This window comes from Pleurodeles waltl, chromosome 1_2 (genome assembly GCF_031143425.1).
Source record: "Pleurodeles waltl isolate 20211129_DDA chromosome 1_2, aPleWal1.hap1.20221129, whole genome shotgun sequence".
In the NCBI taxonomy this organism is placed as follows: Eukaryota; Metazoa; Chordata; class Amphibia; order Caudata; family Salamandridae; genus Pleurodeles; species Pleurodeles waltl.
This window is the reverse complement of record NC_090437.1, coordinates 64879890-64900753: the sequence shown is the minus strand read 5'-3', so window position 1 is coordinate 64900753 and position 20864 is coordinate 64879890. Positions and strand designations below refer to the sequence as shown.

Sequence of the window (20864 nt, the reverse complement as noted above, 5' to 3'; positions counted from 1 at the left end):
TAGCACCAAATCCTGCAATGTACTACAATAGCATCACAAATGTTGACGCTAGGGCGTTAGGAGCGCACATGAAAAGTGGCGCTGCATATAATGCAGCACCACTTTTCTTCAATTTGGGCCTTATTTCTCCCTCAATTGTTATGTTTAATAAAGGATACCCACCTGGCACTCCACAACACAAAAGGATGATTGCTCACCATGCCACCCCAGTTTGGACCCAGCCACCAGCCATATGCAAATCAGTCTCGACGCTGACAATGCAAACACCCCCAGTCACAGCCATATGCAATTCAGTCTTGACGCCGAACTGCCAAGCCAGGTCCTCCCTGGACCAGAAACAAGCTTTCTGGGACCGGTTTCAGGGTATCACCCTTCTTCAGCCAGGCTAGCTTGATTCCAGGGACCCACGTCTGGGCATACCCTTCCCACTTGGGGCAACTTTAGCAACACAAAAGGATGATGGACGGAGTGCTGACAATGCAAACACTCACCCCCAGTCTGGGTTTAATCCATAGTTCTTTTGCTCACCATGCCACCCCAGTTTGGACCCAGCCATATGCAAATCAGTCTTGACCCTGTTAGGGTTAAAGGATAGCCCACCTGGCGCTCCACAGCAGTGGTATCTTTATGGTGTGCCCCACCTCGTCTGGACATGATGGTAAAGACCATGATGTAGGCGGGGTAGTTAATAAGGGGCCTGGGTAATTATCACCACGCAGCGCCGCACAAGTGTCAATCTGGGTCCACGCCCCACCTCCTAACCCTCCTCCAGGTTGTTGAGAGCTACATCCCGCAGGCGCCGCTAGCTAGTTGGCGTCACCGGAAGCTACGGACGAGTGGCACTCTGGTCCATGTTTCTTCACTCTATTGCATATGCTCTCATTTAGCCAGCCCCTTTGTACCAAGTACACCAATAGTAAGTTCGTCAAGGCTTCTGAACAGAGCGTAGGCTCAGAGCGCCTGTGACGTAAAGAGCGCGACTCTGGGGAAATCGCGCATGCGCGGTATCCAGCGTGACGGCAGGTCATAGAAGCTGTGTGTGCGTGAGGACCCGGACACCTTGAAAAGCTTATTAGTGCCACTTTTTAGTGCTCGCACAGAACCCTAAGGATGATGCGCTTGGAAGGTATGGGTGGCCCAAAGATGGACCCTGAGGAGACGAAGAGAAAAATGCGTGAAGACGTCCTTTCCTCTGTGCGGAATTTCCTGCTCTACGTGGTGGCACTGCGGATCAGTGAGTAAAGAGGGAAGGGATGTGTTGGGGATAGGCAGGCAGCACGTCATGTTCAGTGGTCGCTGTGTTTGGAGACAGCTGTCTTCAATATGAAAAAGTCGTGCCTGTTGATTTTTAATTAGTATTTTCCAAGCGGTGCCATTTTTGCCAGCAGTTTGTGACAAAAAAGGGGATCATTTTGCGAATTTCAGAAACCGTGATCTTAATTAGGACGTTATTGGAAACTGGGAGCACACGACCTTTAGCACGACAGTGTCGTATCAGCAAATGACCTCACATGACATGTAACCTAGCTCAGCTCCTACTCAATTGTTTTGCATGACCTGGGAATTGCCATAAGATAAAGAGCGCACTGTCGGCACTCATGCTTTTACAAACTAGCTTCTTTATTATCTCACCATAATCAAATGGCAGAATAGGGTGCGACTACTTGTATTAAGTGCTTCTAGAGCACCTGTCCTATTTGCAGTGTCGTGGTACGTGCCTCCACTCCTGTGCCGTACTCCCGCACTTTAAAAACAAAAATTATTTATTGTAGCTCTGTCAACTTATAATCGCTTTTCGCCGTGTGAGTGGAGGGTCGGTCTTGAGGGCCTTGTGCCAATCACTGCGTCCCCCGTCCCTCCCTGATCCCCCCCCCCCCCCCCCCCATCAACCAAAACATATGTTTTCAGTCTACCGCTCTTGTCATGGTGTGTTTTCACACTTTATCATTATGAATATCGGTGGTGCAGCGGCTCCACCTACGGTATGGAAGTGTAATAATGTGAATCCACACCAGATGAAGATATGTGGTAGGAGGTATTTATTACAGCCTCAACCAACAGCCAGCATATCAACTGTCATCTAGAGAACCCTGCATCACAGAACCTCAGAACAAGCTGGTTCCATGCCCAGTGTTCTGGCATGGAGCCATGTTACATCATTACACTTCTTCCTCTTTACATTAGAACAGAAGTAACATGAGAACAAAAACACATTTGAACAGAAAGAAAAAGAGAGTAGAAAGAACTACACAAAATCACGCAAATGTAAAGGAAACCTGCGTGTTCTGACACTCCTACGAGTATGATCAGACCTTAAATCAATGTCAGAGGGAAAACGATAAGAAGTATCATCTCTCCTGTCGGCCACACCACACCCCCCAAAATGTGCTACACAACTATGATTCCAGATGCGACCATCATCCGTCTTGACAGCATTTTTAAACAGCTTAATGATAGTTTTTGGAGAGGTATATTTTGACCAATTTTGACACCCAACAGGAGCTTTGACCTTTACTTTATCTCCAACCTCAAAATTTGTAACTTTCGCATTATTCCTTTTATCAACATAAATCTTCCTTTTGCTTTGCAGAGACACTTCTTTGTCTCTCCATTCCCCAATACCATTGTTTTTCAAACCCTTCCCAGCAACCATCCAGCCAGAACACAAACAAGTATTTGGAGACCTTCCCCTGAGCAGTTCCCCGTTGATGCATGAGGGGTGTACCTGTAAGCTGTTATACGACCCTGCAGTTCCTTTCTCCAATCTAAACAGTTTACCTTTGCTAATTGTATACTCTCTTTTAAAGTCCTGTTAAATCTCTCCAAAGCACCATTCGCCTCTGGATGATATAATGCAATTTTTTTATGTACAATTCTACATTTCACAAAATACTCCTCCATCTGAACAGAACTGCGGACCATTGTCAGAAAGAATAGAGTTAGGAAAACTCTCGCGTTTGAACACAGATTCTAAAAAACTGATCACAGACTGAGAAGTGATCTCTCTCACCAAACTCACCTCCACCCATCGTGAATACAAATCCAGCAACACCAACAGGTAAGGAGTCTGATGTTCTCCATGCAATGGCCCCACAATATCGATAGCTAATTCATCCCATGGACTTTTTGGTAAACTTCTAAAAACCATAGGTGAACATCTTGGTTTGAGCACCTTATCACTAGCTTGACAAGGTGTACACTCCCTAACAGTACGTTCCACCATCAAATCTAATCCAGGCCACCAGAAATCCTGACGGATGCGCTCTTTGGTTTTAGAAATGCCCATATGCCCTTCATGAGCCATGTTCAAGATGACTTCTCTCAAACTCAATGGGGGAATCATTCTTGTGCCCCTCATTAGAATACCATCAACAACGGCTAACTCATTCGCAACTAACGACCAAGGTTTAACCAGACTTCGAGACTTATGCTGTTCCAAAAGAGACATCACAGAACACAATTCACTATCCTTTTGCAACTCATCCCTCCATTCATCTTCCTTTACAGCCCCCAGCGTAAAATCACAAACTCTTATGCCACACTCGGCATCACATTGATCATTTTCATACTGAGATTTATCATTCCCTACCACCTCCACCAATCTCGACAGACAGTCTGCCGTTACATTTGTCTTTCCCGGAATGTATTCAAACATGAAGTTATACTCCTGTAAGGAAATGACCCATCTCCTGATCCTCGAGGAAATTGAGTCCAAACCCTTCTTCTCAAAAATTTCTTTCAGGGGTTTATGATCAGACCTGACTACGAAAGAAGATCCCCACACAAATTTTCTGAACTTGTTTATGGCCCAGAAAATTGCCAACGCTTCCTTCTCTATAACAGAATACCCTGTCTCTGCCCCTTTCAAGCATCTTGAAGCACAAGCTATTAGCACCTCTTGGCCCTTCCTGATCTGAAAAAGAAGAGCACCCAGCCCCTTTATACTCGCATCAGTAACAATGAAAGTGGGATTCCCAGGTACAAAAGCTTGTAAGTTTGGTGCATTCCTGAGATCATTTTTTACTTGTTTAAATTCTGTACCACACTCTTCCGTCCAAACAAACTCTGCATTCTTACACATCAACTTCCTTAGATTTACTGTCTTATCTGCAAAATTTCGTATAAATTTGTTATAAAATTCTGCCATACCTAAGAATGAAGAAACCTCATCTTTTGTACACGGTTCTTTTAACATTTCGATAGTGTCCACCAAATCCTTTTTAGGACTCACCCCCTGCCGTGAAATATGATGACCCAAATAGTCTAGTTCAGTGACTCCAAATTTACATTTGCTTCGCCTAAGAGATAACCCAGCATCAAGCATCCTTTTAAGCACAGCATGCAACCTCTCATCATGTTCTCTCACGTCTCTCCCACATATTAATACATCATCCTGGTAGCACTTTACGCCTGAAATGCCTTTAAAAAGATCTTCCATAATCCTCTGGAATACTGAGGCCGCAGAAACCAGCCCAAACGGCATACGCAAAAACTTGAAGGCCCCCATTGGCGTAATAAAAGCCGTTAATTCTTGACACTCTTTACTCAACGGAACCTGAAGGTATGCTGATGCCATATCCAGAGTGGTAAAATAACAAGCACCATCCAACGATGATACTAATTCCTCAATATTGGGAAGTGGGAACTTGTCAACCACCACTTCTTTATTTAAGGCACGAAGATCCACACATAGACGGATTTCATTATTTGGTTTACGTGCCACAACAATGGGAGCTAACCACTCCGTTGCCTCTACAGGCTGTATAACACCAGTGGACAACAATTTATCTATCTCTTTTTGTACAGCGTCTTGGACACAAATGGGAATGCGTCTAACTTTTGCCACAACTGGTACTGCGCCCTGTTTCAACTTAATATGGTGATTGTACCCCTTTAAACACCCCAAGGTGTCACTGAACAATTCCCCAAAAGCTCTCACAAACTTGTTTTCGTCACCCTCAATAGATTGTACCTGAACAGATGGATGTGCATTAGGATTGAGAATGACACCCAAACGTGCTTGATGACTCCAGCTCAACAAATTATCACCCCTCTCAGCAACATAAATCCTAGCATCAGTGAACCTACCATTGTACTCAATGCAGTCATAAAAATAACCTAATAACTTAATTGGCAACCCACCATAACCCGTAGGTTTAATATTAGGTTTGAACAGTTTCTTCCTTCCTTGAAAATTCTTCATAAAAAGATCCTTTGAGAGAAACGTGATGTGAGAGCACGAATCAAATTTCATTTTGACTCTAACATCCCCCACCAAAACCCATTCAGAGGGATGTTCCACCTCACTCTCACTAACTTGAAAACTGACTTCCTTTATTTCTGATCTAGAATTTCTCCTATTCCTCATCCTACAATTTTTCCCAAAATGTCCTCTTTTTCCGCAAACATTACAAGTAATCCTATTAGCAGGACACTCACTTGCATTAGCCATGTGTCCAAATCTTCCACATCTGTAGCAATTTCCTTGAAAAGGTGTTGCAAACCTCCTATTCCCCTGTGTCTTTTCTGCGCTATTTTCAATTACAACACCTTTCTCACGGACACCCTCATACTTTTTTTTCTTCTCATCTTTTTGTATGATTTGACACTCCACTTCTTGTGCTTTTACACTGACCTTGTCTTCTTTATGTGCTTTACTTAGTTCTCCAACACACTTTAACATATGCTCTACCCTTTTTGCAATACTAACAACCTCATCCAAAGGTGGCTCGTCCTTTAGCCAGAGTTCTTCCCTCACTTTATCACTGCAACACCTCAGCACAAACTGATCTCTAATCCTTTCTTCTACCAACGCCCCAAATTTACAACTTGAAGCCAACTTCCGTAACGCCGTAATATATTCTTCAACACTCTCCTCTTTCCCTTGCTCCCGCAAACCAAAATGGTACCTTTCCATAATAGTACTAATCTTTGGCAAGTAATGTAAATCTAGTTGTCTTACACATATTTCATACACATTCAACCCCCTCTGATCAGCTTGCGACAATGGAGGTAGATTTTCCAACACCTCCTGTCCTTCACCCCCTAAACAATGTAACAAAAGTGCCTGCTTCCTTTCACCACTCAAATTCGTACCGCACACCCTGGCATAATTCTCAAAAATCTTTTTCCATTTCTTCCACTTAATAACCGGTTCTCCTGGATCTGACAAGAAAAACGGCGGTGCCGTAACATTCTGCATACTCACAAGAGGTGTAAAACACTTCTTCCCCACAATATATTCCAAACCCTACTAGTTGCTAAAAGTACTTAAAGTCCAAAAGGTTTCCCAGTCACCGTATGTCCCAGCACAATGCCGCTATATCAAACACGGGTCTTCAGGTGTGTTTGTCACCGCAGAGACGACCTTTTCAGTTTACTTCATTTTACAACGCCCAATACTTGTATTCCACAAGTGCAATAAAGTTTCCAAAGAAATGTATATTCCCGTGACCACAAACCAATATAGTGATCCTTATCCAGTCTCCGTCTAAGTTTCAACTTCCAATAGACCGTCGATGTTCTTCTTCGATGTCCTCCAACAATTGCGCTGTAAAAAAAATTCCTTCTTCCTCATCTAAGATGGCCGCCACAAAACATTTAGTCCGTTTTCTTCAGGCAGTTGGGCTTGCTTTCTCTTTGAGCAATCTCTGATCGTTTTCCTCACTCAAAATGGCCGCAACCAAACATCCAGTCTATTTTCTTCAGTCAATCTGGCTTGTTTTTCTCCTTTCACCACACTCAAGATGGCCGCCAACAATTCCCACAGCTTACAGTCCTTTTTCAATTGCTCACTGACCTTCTGACGTCGTGAAGCATCCAGAGACCACTTTGATTCTTAGTAAATGCTCAAACAGCTTTCCACAAAGCCCCTACAACCGCAATTTCACACTTTTCTCCGCTAGAACATGCTGTAAGACGCTCGATCCTCTCCCAGCACGTCTCTGTAAGTTATCTCCGTTTTTCTCTTAAATAATCCAAGCTCTTCCTTCTTTGTTGTTGTTGAGGCTGTCCCTTCCTCTGGGTTCCTTTTTATCCCACCTTCGTCGCCAGTGTAATAATGTGAATCCACACCAGATGAAGATATGTGGTAGGATGTATTTATTACAGCCTCAACCAACAGCCAGCATATCAACTGTCATCTAGAGAACCCTGCATCACAGAACCTCAGAACAAGCTGGTTCCATGCCCAGTGTTCTGGCATGGAGCCATGTTACATCATTACAGGAAACCAATTCTACGCAAGGGTTTCCAGCTCTCTTTTTGATCCACAATGTTATTTTGGCTTACCAGGTGACACTGTCCCATGTAATTTATGTGAATAATGATTTAACTTGTTTAGCTTGAATTTTAAGTATTCAGACATTAACTGGTACTAACAGGATTAACTTTGTCGAGACAGTAATACGTTGTTTCAATGATCAAATGCCGCTACGGTATGTTACATTATGTCACAAAATTTGCCAATGACTTTAGTCACCCCTGCTTAATAAGTTAGTCTACATAAGCACATAACTATTAGGTAGGAATTAATGCCTTGCTTAAACAGTTTTCAGAGGGATTTCATGGTGGATTAATTGGCCATTGAATGGCAGTTGAACTGTCTATACTGTGTATGGTATTCAATAATATTTGTCGCCTTAAAGTTAAAATAGTATCTAACCCATGTTTAGTGTGTCCAAAGTGAACAGCCGTCATAACCCTAACAATGTTACGTTTTTTTCTTTTTAATAGCACCCTTCATTTTAAAGAAGTTGGATAGCATATGAAAAAGAGGGCAGTTGCAGAGACTATGGAATGAAAACGTCTCAACAAAACCAGCCAGGAGGCCTTCTGTGCAACAGACTCTTGCATCTTTTCAAAGACAAATTATTCCTAGGGACTACGTAAATGGCTTCTGTTGAGGTGTTCTGGTACCTTGAAACATGTTTTTGCCATATGCTTTCATTTTACAACTAGAAAATACATTTTTATTTTGCTGTGTGAACTTTCAATAACATTACGGCTTGGATGTTTAAGCCATGCTAATGTAAACTTGGCCGTTTCAACCAAAGGTTATGTTTTATTACATCAGTTTGCAAGAATATGTTTGATGGAAGTTAGATGATGATGATGGTATACTTTTTTCATTAAATGAATATGCCAATTGTCAGGATTGGTGGTGTAATTATGGTAATTAAAAACAAATCTTGAGTTACTATGTTTTTGTTCTAAATATTTTTATTACAACAGGTATTTCTTGGATACAGGGATACGGACATGAGGAGCAAACTGACCTATTGCACAGCATACTATAATTGCATCTCGCCTGAGTTTTCATTGAATGGTAAAACAACCAAAGAGCTGCAGGGAAGGGTCTGTAGTCCCCTGAACTTTTAAACAACAAACACAACGAATCCTACTGTTTCACAATCTAAAAGGGGTTCCTATTTAAATAAATGCTACTCTAAAAAAAAAAAAATGGGCTACGACGTATTGGTATCTGCCCCTGCCCTAATTTACTACCACATCTACTTCAGAGTACAGTTGGGTTCTAAGTGATAAGTCAGCCTTGTTAATGAGTTGAGTAGTGGCTCATGTTGGGAAGAACAGAAAATGTATTTTAAGTAGCTTTTAACCCGAAATACAGGAATTTTAAAAATATCATAGTGCCTCCAAGATCTGATTATTTATTTAAATCGTTAATTCAGCAGTGAGTGCCAACAAGGCAAAACAATTAGGCAACTTTAACCAAAATACCCTCTAGGAGGCATAGGGCCACCAATCTGGAGCCTGGTCGAGGAGGAAACACCTAAAATCATCACTTCAGTTTTTAGGGTCGAGCCCGCAGGCGCTCTGGCCCCTGTTGTAATCTGTCTGTGGGCTTTTAACCATGCCCATGTCACGCCCATCGGTTTCTTTGGTTCGTGGCCATTTAAAATTCACTTGATTTCATTAGTGAAAGGCATGCATACGTCATGCCTTTTCCAGTGTTTAGTCCTCTTCGAGAGCACTGGTAAACTACTGAAAACATACGAGGCTCCATGGCTTTTAACTACTTTCCCTCTTTATTTCCTATGCAGCACAATCTTGCTGGGCAGTAATCGAGTGCTTTGCATGACTACCAGTTTAATGTTAATGTTTATCCTAGCGCTTCTTGGTAAATTCAAGGTTTTACACAGCGCAATTGTTGTTGTTGTGGTTCTCCCCCCCTAAAGGTGAGTTAACTAGCTGATAGTCTGCTGAACTAACACTGGTGGCCATAGAGTGAAATATGCAAGCTGGGTGTGGATCATCAGAGGAGACTGATTTGAGATCATGTAAGATTGTTAAGCCCCTCTACACCCCACGGAGATTTGGGGTGAAATGCAGAGAGGGTCTGTACAGGTACCAGTGTCCCATTTGGGGTGGTGGGGATTCGATATCTTTTACTGGAAAGGAGTAATAAATAGGCTCAATGTTCTCACTATAGAAGGCGGAGAGTGATTTACAAAACTCCGAAAGATGGAGAAACTATTCTGAGCTGAATGAGGTTTAGTACATTCTTTAAGGATTGTGAACATTTCCCTAGGAGCATTATTACTATAGTAGATGGCTAGAATAGAAGTCCTATCGGGCTTATCAAAATTAGTGTCTAGAATTCTTTAGAACAGTCTTGTACTGGCTGCTTTCCTCTGCACACTTTTTTTTTTTCTGTCTGTTTCTTTCAAAGGATTTGCATGCGCACTTCGCATTGCCTAAAACAGAAGAGAACCAAGGTGTAGAAGGTAGGTTGCACTCTTGCTCCAATATATGACCACAGCTTGTGTGGGGGCAGTAGCATCAAGTGCTGACGTTGCTTACACAATAAACCTGTCTGTTTTTCTTAGCCTTGTCCTGAAGACAGTAAGTCACACTCACCCGAGCATTGCCAAGACTAGGAGTATTGATCACTGCTAACTTGTGTTTTGTTAAAGGCATGCAGGAAAGAAAGATGACTTGCAACCAATTTGATCATATTTTTAAAGAGAATAAGTGCTACATGGTCTAACCATGTCACTTGGAGGTTATTAAGATAGGATATAAACTCATGCAATGTAAGCGTGTGACTTTTAGAATGTGTTTACTCGGATTAATTTCTTCAGCCCAAGTTAAGCACATGGCAACAGCAGATTTATGGAGGCCTGAGAGGACAGCACACCAGCCAGAATATTCAAATCTCCCAAAATAGGAAACTCAGAATCATGAGGGATGTGTATAATTGGGAAAGGAGAATACAGAATCAATGGGATTACTCTGTCGCAAATAAACTGAAAAGCCAGATAGTGTAGAAGCATTAGGGAATAAGAAGGCCAGCGTCTTCGCAAGCAGAAACTACCATAGTGAAACAACATAAACATTAAGGACATCTGAGTAAATGATAAATAACAAGCTCACCCGATTCATACCTACGTGGTCAATATTTTAAAATTCTGTACAAAGTAGGTTTAACAAGACAGAACAATGGAAATTAATTTCGATGAATATTATAGCTTGCTTTTTTTTTCCCCACTATCTAATTTACAAAAAATATTTCTTTTATGCAACCGTTTCTGGTTTTCAGGTAAACTATTCAAAGCAAATTTAATTGATACATCAAACTTTTGGCATTGCAACTATATGCTGGGGTCTTTAAATCATATAATCTATGATTATTCTAGTCTTTCATTTTTTGACACCGGTATGGACAATTCTTGAGACGGTTTTTAATTTTAAAATACCTTTGTAAAGCCTATGATCTTATATATACACTTTCATGATGATTGTAAGATTTTTGATTTTTTTCTTAGCTCTACTGCTGTTAAATCTGTTACATCAAATTGGAAAGATGCTAGTTTATCTGTTCATGGTTGGTGTGACTGGATAACTTTTCTCTGACGTGGGTATTCTTCATCGCTATCCTCACATAACAATTCTTTCTATATGGATTTTTCGAGTACATTGAATGTATTCATTACAGTTACAGTACACCTTGTCTGTCCCTAATTTTCTGTTCACCTTATAATTAATAATTATGTTGAACAAAAAAAATAGCAGCTCTTGAATAAGTCACCGTAGACAGAGACAAACATTCTGTATTTCTGGCTAAGTCCAGGGCACTGTGTGCTTTTGGCGCCTTTAGCATGCTTGCTGCCCAGACTCACTGGCAAGCAGTTTAAGTAATCTGCCACTGTCCTGCACGCGATCTAGTCCCGAACAACTAAAGCATCAAGTTCATGCCCTCTGAAGATGGTCAGCACAAGCGGGGGTTGGCCAACCAATAACAAATGTGCAAAACACAACAAATATTCCGACCAAAAAGTATCCTACCATCTTAGTTTATTTAGCATCCAACAAATCCAAGATTTTACCGTAAACGCTTGGAATCTACAGCATTCATTTATGGCAACTTGGTGACTGAAAAGGTTTACAGTGAATAGAGTTAAATCTTTCTTGAATGCACTTTACATATTACAAGAATCCAGCCAATGCTTAGATCACAATATTGGCAATATTTGTTTGGCTTGTTGTGTTAGAAGAGAGAGTAAAGGTGTTACAGGATCCCTGAAAGTAACTTTTAACAGGCAGGAATTAACCAAAATGTCCCTTTCTGGTGTTTGTTCTCTTGATCAAGTTTAAAACTTAGGTTCTGCATGAGACAATGAGGGGTCTTGGACACAGCATAATGCAGTTCAAATTAGAATAAGTTTAAAACATTGTAATTGTATTCATATAGTGCTTCCTACCTCTGATGAGGTGTTAAATTGCTTTTCAGCGGGTAGCACAGTACTCTGGAACTCAAAAGGATTAGTAAAGGGGAAACAAGAGTGTAGTATTGTAGGAGGCTGGCCTGGCTTATAGTGGGTACCCTGTGGTACTCACACCGGGTGCCAGGTCCAGTTATCACTTATTAGTAGAATAGAGGTGTTTCTAGCAGCTTAGGCTGATAGAAGGTAGCTATGGCAAAGCAGCTTAGGCTGAATTAGGAGACATGCAAAGCTCCTACTATACCACTTATATCACAAGAAAACACAATACACAGAGTTACTAAAAATAAAGGTACTTTATTTTTATGACAATATGCCACAAGTATCTGAGGGAGTACCCTCAGTAAGAAGGTAAGTAATATACACGTTATGTGTACACAAACCTAAAACAGGTAAGTAAGAGTCAGAAAAGTAATGCAAACAGTGTAGAATTACAATAGGTTGCACTAGGTGAACATAGGTCTAGGGGCAACACAAACCATATACTCCAAAAGTGGAATGCGAATCACGAATGGAGCCCAGATCTATGGGAGCTTGTAGAAGGTTGCTGGGACTGTAAGAAAACAGTCAGGGTGTCCGAGATACCCCACCCCAAGACCCTGAAAAGTAGGAGTAAAGTACACCTACTACCCCAAAAGAGCACAATAGTCATGATAGGGGGATTCTGCAAGAATAACGAACACCAGCAGTGCACTGAAAACGGATTCCTGGACCTTAGGACCTACAAAGCAAGGGGACCAAGTCCAATAGTCGCGATAGTGTCCGGGGGGGACAGGAGCCCAGGAAACCCCGGATGAAGGTGCAAGGAAGCTGCCTCCGGATGGAAGAAGCTTGGAATTCTGCAAGAACGAAGAGGACTAGGAACTTCTCCTTTGGATGGAAGATGTCCCACGTCGCGATGAAGGTTGCAGAAGTGTTCCCATGCAGAAATACTGCAAACAAGCCTTGCTAGCTGCAAGGGTTGAGGTAGAGGTTTTAGGGTGCTGCTGAGGACCAGGATGTCACCCCTTGGAGGAGGAGACAGAGGGGGCGCTCAGCAACTCAGAGAGCCCTCACAGAAGCAGGCAGCACCCGCAGAAGTACCCGAACAGGCACTTAAAAGATTTGTGAACCGTAGTCCACGCAGAGTTACAAAGGTGGGTCCCACGACGTCGGAGGCCAATTCAAAGGGTTGAGAACTGCATGACGGAGTGCTGGGGACCCAGGCTAGGTTGTGCACGAAGAAAATTCTGGAAGAGTGCACAGGAGCCGGAGCAGCTGCAAATCATGCAGTACACAGGTTTGCAGTCTAGCGTGGGGAGGCAAGGACTTACCTCCACCAAACTTGGACTGAAGGATCACTGGACTGTGGGAGTCACTTGGATAGAGTTCCTGTGTTCCAGGGACCTCACTCGTCAGAATGAGAGGGGACCCAGAGGACCGGTGATGCAGTCTTTTGGTGCCTGCGTTAGGTGGAAGATTCCGTCGACCCACAGGAGATTTTTTCTTGGCTTCTGGTGCAGGGTGAAGGCAGGTGACCCCCAGAGCATGCACCACCAGGAAACAGTCGAGAAAGCCGGCAGGATGAGGCGCTACAATGTTGCTGGTAGTCGTCTTGCTACTTTGTTGTGGTTTTGCAGGCGTCCTGGAGCAGTCAGCGGTCGATCCTTGGTAGAAGTCGAACAGGGAGATGCAGAGGAACTCTGGTGAGCTCTTGCATTCGTTATCTGAAGAATTCCCCAAAGCAGAGACCCTAAATAGCGAGAAAAGGAGGTTTGGCTACTAAGAAAGGTAAGAGCCTATTAGAGGGGGTCTCTGGCGTCACCTGTTGGCACTGGCCACTCAGAGCAGTCCAGTGTGCAACAACACCTCTGTTTCCAAGATGGCAGAGGTCTGGGACACACTGGAGGAGCTCTGGGCACCTCCCCAGGGAGGTACTGGTCAGGGGAGTGGTCACTCCCCTTTCCTTTGTCCAGTTTCGCGCCAGAGCAGGGCTGGGGGATCCCTGAACCGGTGTAGACTGGCTTATGCAGAGATGGGCACCATCTGTGCCCATCAAAGCATTTCCAGAGGCTGGGGGAAGCTACTCCTTCCCAGCCCTTCACACTTATTTCTAAAGGGAGAGGAGGTAACACCCTCTCTCAGAGGAAATCCTTTGTTCTGCCTTCCTGGGCCAGGGCTGCCTAGACGCCAGGAGGGCAGAAACCTGTCTGATGGGTTGGCGGCGGCAGCAGCGGCAGCTGCAGTGGAAACCCCAGAAAGGCAGTTTGGCAGTACCCGGGTTCTGTGCTAGAGACGTGGGGATCATGGAATTGTCCCCCCAATACCAGAATGGTATCGGGGTGACAATTCCATGATCTTAGACATGTTACATGGCCATGTTCGGAGTTACCATTGTGACGCTATACATAGGTAGTGACCTATGTATAGTGCACACATGTAATGGTGTCCCCGCACTTGCAAAGTCTGGGGAATTTGCCCTGAACGTTGTGGGAGCACCTTGGCTAGTGCCAGGGTGCCCACACACTAAGGCCCGTATTTATACTTTTTTTAGCGCCGCATTTGCGCTGCTTTTTGACGCAAAACGGCGCAAACCTACAAAATACAATGGTATTTTGCAAGTTTGCGCCATTTTTGCGTCAAAAAAACGACACAAATGCGGCGCTAAAAAAGTATAAATACGGGCCTAAGTATTTTGGCACCCAACCTTCACCAGGTGAAGGTTAGACATATAGGTGACTTATAAGTTATTTATGTGCAGTGAAAAATGACCATGAAATAACGTGGATGTTACTTCACGCAGGCTGCAGCGGCAGGCCTGTGTAAGAATTGTCTGAGCTCCCTATGGGTGGCAAAAGAAATTCTGCAGCCCATAGGGATCTCCTGGAACCCCAAAACTCTGGGTACCTAAGTACCATATACAAGGGAATTATATGTGTGTACCAGTGTGCCAATGGGAATTGGTAAATTTAGTCAGTAGCCTGCAGTGACAAATTTTAAAAAAACAGAGAGAGCATAAACACTGAGGTTCTGGTTAGCAGAGCCTCAGTGATACAGTTAGGCACCACACAGGGAACACATACAGGGCACATACTATGAGTACTGGGGTCTTGCCTGGCAGGATCCCAGTGACCCCAACAAAGAGAGGGATAGGGAGGCTTAAAGGTCCAATGTACGTTCTCCCAATCAGATTAGTCAACAACAAAAAGTACACTGTTCCTGGAACTAGGGGGACAGTTTAAGTTTCAGGAGCAAGAGCCCTCACACACCCAGATGGGTGTCATGCTTCATCATCGGGAAGCTCCTCGTCAGACAGGCGGTGCAATATCTGACGGGCTCCCCTTTCGGGGGCTCTTTATCGGAGATCTTTTAATATGTCAGGGGTGGCTGCCGTAAAGATCATAAAGGTCAGACACTCCTTATGGCAGGAGAGTGGATATTAAAATTGATTAGGAACTCCTACGTAATCTACTTTTACTGGTTTATCTCAAGGAGTTACGATCAAGATTAAAAACAAACAAAAAGTGGAAAATGAGGATAATGATCAACCACTTTAAAAATGCCTGGAGATCTGGGAAATTGTCACCTGACCCCTAAGGTCTGGTCAACATGTTTCGCGTAGTGTGGTCATGAAAGATCCTTTAACGCTTCATCAGGACCTACAATCAACTGAGCTTCTCCTGACTGTATCGAAAACAAATAGGACACTATCTATTATATATGTGAAAAGAAGTAACAGTCACTTACATTTGTGTGTACTGTCTCGTCAAAAATCCGAATAAAAAAAAGTCGCCCTAAGAAATAAGTACAGTAAAATGTAACATACACGGTTAAATGACCACAACACCCAGAGTGAATCGGTGAGCTTGGTGATGTTGAATACATAAATAAAACATCTGCTTACCATCCCTTATCGTAAGGGGGGCCCCTTGGGGAATAGCACGGTCCAGCCAGTCGCTTCTGATGTGGGTTACACATCATAAAAAAAGTTAATGCAATATATGTTGTAGGTTATACAGTATGTAGTCCCATTTAACATTCCATACTGGTGGAAACAGATTAAAACACAACATTTCACCACTTCCAAAATCCCAACAATGTGCATCATATCATAATTGTATCTAGTAAACTCAGCGTGTATGGATAAACCATAACCAGTCCCATCTAACCTTACACGACTAGTAGACAATAGTAGCCCGATTATCACCTTCAACAGTTGAATGGTATATAGTGTGTCCAAGAAGCTGCCCCAGTAACGATCCCTAGATTTTAAAAATATATATGCTGTCGAGATCGATCCTACCGAGTGGGAAAAGGTCCCCCAGTCTGCATATAGAGGACGTAGTACAGCGCTTCATCACTTACTTGCGCCTCGGCATTTGCTATCGCGGTAACCTACCCGCGGCGTGCTGTCCCCGAAATACTGATACGGGGAAGAACTCGGCGGTATTTAAAACACGGCGCGGAAGCTACGTTCTTCCGCGTCATGTGGTTACAGCGTCGTCGAAATGAAAGACAGACTATGTAAAATGCATCATTTTCTGAATACCTCTTTGCCGCAATTTACGTGGCGGCCATCTTGGAGGGTAGTATTGTGTTGGTTAATATTGGTAAACCGGGATAGGGGGGGGGGGAAAAAGGGGGGCACGTAATGGGCCTAAAACCGGTGGGAAGCAACAATATTATCAACATCAAATAGTATGCTCAGAATGCAAAAGTAAGGTGATTGAGCGGAGAGGCCTAGGAATATACCCATTGATGATCGAATGTCAAATGTAGCTGATCAATATAAGAAAAAGCAAGGAGGAATCGTTGCAACCTCTTCTCAAGACTAAGTTTGACACTCCTTGAAGTATCTGGAATTGCTGAGTCAATAACACAAAAAGTGAAGTAATATTCAGTCATGATAAAAATGAGGGGGGTTGTCATGTAGAGGATTAACGTGACAGAGACACCCAAGGAATGTCATCATTCAAGCCATTGGTGTTGGTGTGAAGTTTAAATACCCATCGTTGTTCAAGTCTGAATAATGATTGTGAGGAATCGTTAATAAAGCTAGGGGACTCCAAAATGACCCAGCGTAAGTCATCAGGTCTATGTGGTATTTCCAAGAAATGGGCACATAATTTCGTGGTTACACGTCCACATCTGATATTACTTCTGTGCTCATTGATCCGTATCTTAACAGGTCTGGAGGTCATTCCGACGTACCGAAGACCACAGGGACATGTTATCATGTAAACACAATTCTTGGTATTGCAATTGGTGTGTTTAGTCAAGTTCCATAGACCGATTGGGGCCAGGTCAAGTGTCTTGGTCTGTCGAGTCAAGCAACACACATTACATTGTCCACAGGGATAATGCCCGGACACCGGAGGGAGATTCCATAGTGTTGGCTGTGTCTGGGTAGTATTTTTAGGGCGTGTGTGTATTAACAAGTCCTTGATGTTCTGCGATCGTTTGAATGCGAATAACGGTCTAGGAATTGTGCCGCCACCGCTGCCAAGTATTGACCATCTCTTCAAGATAAGACTTTTAATCTTGTTAGATAGAGGAGTGAAGGTGGTTACACATGTCAGTAGGTTATTGGTGTCCCTAGTGTTCTGTGCGAGTAGTGATTCACGATTATTATTCCTCGCTCTTTTCCGAGCTCGTTTGACAATGTCATGAGGGTAATTGCGTGCTAGCAATTTTGTTTGGAGCTCATTGGCTTGTGTGTTGTATCCGTGTGTTGAGCTTCAATTTCGTCTCAACCTCAAAAATTGACCAAATGGCAAGTTATCACGTAATGATTTAGGGTGATGGCTATCGTATGTCAAAAGGCTGTTCCGGTCAGTAGGTTTTTGGTATGTGCTAGTGGTTAATTTACCATTCTGAATGGTAATCAACAAATCCAAAAAACTAATCTCCTCGGTTGACACTATGGATGTAAATTTCAAAAAAGGATTGAGAGTATTCACCCAATCTGTGAAAGTTGAAGCAGTTGTGAGGGAACCATGCCATACTACCCAGATGTCGTCGATGTAACGACGCCATAGTTTGATGTTGGCAGAAAACGGGTTCGTGGGTGGTAAGATAAATTGTTTCTCGAAGTTATACATGTATAAACATGCCAAACTGGGGGCAAAAGTACTACCCATGCAAGTCCCCCTTATCTGGTGGTAAAATTGATCTTCGAACTGAAAAAAGTTCCCAGTCATTGCCAAATTAGCACACAGCATAATAAAGGAGACAGGTGACGTCAGGTTTTCACTATTATCTAGGAGTGTAGTCTCCACTACCTGTAGAGTCGCATCTTGTGGTATGTTTGTATATAATGCCTCAACGTCCAGAGTAATCAAACCATGGACGTCGACTGTGTCATTGATTAGTTCAATCAAGTTCAATACATCCTTGGTATCTTGTAAGTAAGTAGAGGATTTCTTAACCAAAGGTTGTAAAAAAATGGTCGCAGAAAACAGACAATGGTTCTAGTAAAGACCCAATGCCTGACACAATCGGCCGTCCCAGAGGTGGCAAGATATCTTTGTGGATCTTGGGGAGACAGTAAAAGTATGGGACTCTAGGATGAGGAGTGTCCAGAAAGGCTGCCTCTTTGGGAGAGATCCAAGCGTTAGTGGTTGCTTCAAGGATCATTGACTTAATTTGAGATTGTAATCTAGGGGTGGGGTCCCTAGTGATCTTCGCGTAGTAAGTGTTATCGCTCAACAACCGTAGACATTCCTGCCGGTAGTCCCCGGTATTCATTATCACTATAGCCCCTCCCTTATCAGCCTGTTTAATGACAATGGAGGTATCTTCATCCAGTGTCCTCAGAGCTTTCCTTTCGATTGTAGGAATATTAACAAAGGGACGTTTCGGATGTATCATTGCCAGGTCAGTTAAGACCGCTTTCTCGAAGGCTAGAACCTCGCATGGGATGGCTGTTGGAGGTGGGGTAAAAATCGATTTTAGTCTTAATCCAGAGTCTGTCTGGGTGCTATCAGATGGTATATCTGAAAAGTAGAATTGTAATCTGATTTTGCGGAAAAATTGTGAGAGTTCGCAATTAAGCCTAAAGAAATCCTCAGTCAGTGTGGGGACGAAACCCAGGCCTCGATTGAGCACCCTGGTTTCAGTCTCAGTAAGTTGTCTAGTAGACAGGTTGACTTCTAAGTTCTCGGAGGTTGATTTCTGCCCTGGCTCCTGGTGATCATCTGGGGTTCTTCCGTAGCCCATTGAACTCGTCTGCCTCTGCCTCTTCTTCTGCCTCTCCCTCTGCCTAAAAAAGGCATGTATGGTATGAAAGGGCGGGGTTGGTAGAAGGGATAGGGTGGCTGCCAGGGCATATGCTGGTTGATGGGAAAGGGGGGATAATTATAGAACGGTGGAGCAGGTGAATTTTCGTCTGTGCTCCATCCATCCAAGGATGAGCTATTGCTAATTTTCCGTGATTTTTTGAAGGAGGATTGAGACTCGTCTGATGAGCGAGACTGACCATCTGTCTCGAAATCTTCTTGAGTGTAGGGATAGACTTTCTCCCGACTAAACCTAGTAATATCTTTTTGAAGTTTTGAGATCTTCTGATTGGTCAGAAAATCCTTCGTTTCGTTTAGTTCTGTATTGATCTCAGCCAGCCGACTTTTGAATGCAGCCAGGGTCACAGTAGTTCTCAAAGTACCCTCTAAGGAGGTGATCTGGAATGGTATAGAGTCTGCCAGGCGTCTGGAAGTGTTGCTAATCAGGACTAGCCAGTCTCTGGTACATTTCCAGGCTATCTGGGCCCAGTCTTTCCTAAACGCTAGGTCTTGGAGGAAAATCCTGGGCATATTGGACACTAGAAGGCCATTGGGAGCGATGTTAGCTCTAAGGTATTCGGTCATTATGGTCCCGTGCATAACGGTTTTGATAAGGTCACGCTTTAAGGTGGACAACTTGTCCCAATCCTCTTTTAGACTGCCTGTTGGGGCTGACCCATCGTTGCTTAGAATTGATGGTGTTTGCAGAATTGCTGCAACCATAAGGTCGTCATAACTCAAACCCTGGAAAGAATCCATGGTGTCAATGACACTGGGCGAGTAGTTAGAAAAAGGAATAATCCCACAGCCAAGGCTGTACAAAGATACCAACAAAGAGAGGGATAGGGAGGCTTAAAGGTCCAGTGTACGTTCTCCCAATCAGATTAGTCAACAACAAAAAGTACACTGTTCCTGGAACTAGGGGGACAGTTTAAGTTTCAGGAGCAAGAGCCCTCACACACCCAGATGGGTGTCATGCTTCATCATCGGGAAGCTCCTCGTCAGACCGGCAGTGCAATATCTGACGGGCTCCCCTTTCGGGGGCTCTTTACCAGAGATCTTTTAATATGTCAGGGGTGGCTGCCGTAAAGATCATAAAGGTCAGACACTCCTTATGGCAGGAGAGTGGATATTAAAATTGATTAGGAACTCCTACGTAATCTACTTTTACTGGTTTATCTCAAGGAGTTACGATCAAGATTAAAAACAAACAAAAAGTGGAAAATGAGGATAATGATCAACCACTTTAAAAATGCCTGGAGATCTGGGAAATTGTCACCTGACCCCTAAGGTCTGGTCAACATGTTCGCGTAGTGTGGTCATGAAAGATCCTTTAACGCTTCATCAGGACCTACAATCAACTGAGCTTCTCCTGACTTTATCGAAAACAAATAGGACACTATCTATTATATATGTGAAAAGAAGTAACAGTCACTTACATTTGTGTGTACTGTCTCGTCAAAAATCCGAATAAAAAAAAGTCGCCCTAAGAAATAAGTACAGTAAAATATAGTATACACGGTTAAATGACCACAACACCCAGAGTGAATCGGTGAGCTTGGTGATGTTGAATACATAAATAAAACATCTGCTTACCATCCCTTATCGTAAGGGGGGCCCCTTGGGGAATAGCACGGTCCAGCCAGTCGCTTCTGATGTGGGTTACACATCATAAAAAAAGTTAATGCAATATATGTTGTAGGGTATACAGTATGTAGTCCCATTTAACATTCCATACTGGTGGAAACAGATTAAAACACAACATTTCACCACTTCCAAAATCCCAACAATGTGCATCATATCGTAATTGTATCTAGTAAACTCAGCGTGTATGGATAAACCATAACCAGTCCCATCTAACCTT

General features: G+C 43.2%; 1 protein-coding gene across 1 annotated transcript; it reads left to right on the top strand.

The window, feature by feature from the left end:
- The first annotated feature begins 954 nt into the window (after nucleotides 1-954).
- Nucleotides 955-8200, top strand: TOMM5 (translocase of outer mitochondrial membrane 5). Its single transcript, XM_069236380.1, has 2 exons — nucleotides 955-1234; nucleotides 7735-8200. The coding sequence occupies exons 1-2, from the start codon at nucleotides 1111-1113 to the stop codon at nucleotides 7767-7769; spliced, it is 159 nt and encodes a 52-aa protein (XP_069092481.1). The 5' UTR covers nucleotides 955-1110; the 3' UTR covers nucleotides 7770-8200.
- Nucleotides 8201-20864: the final 12664 nt, after the last annotated feature.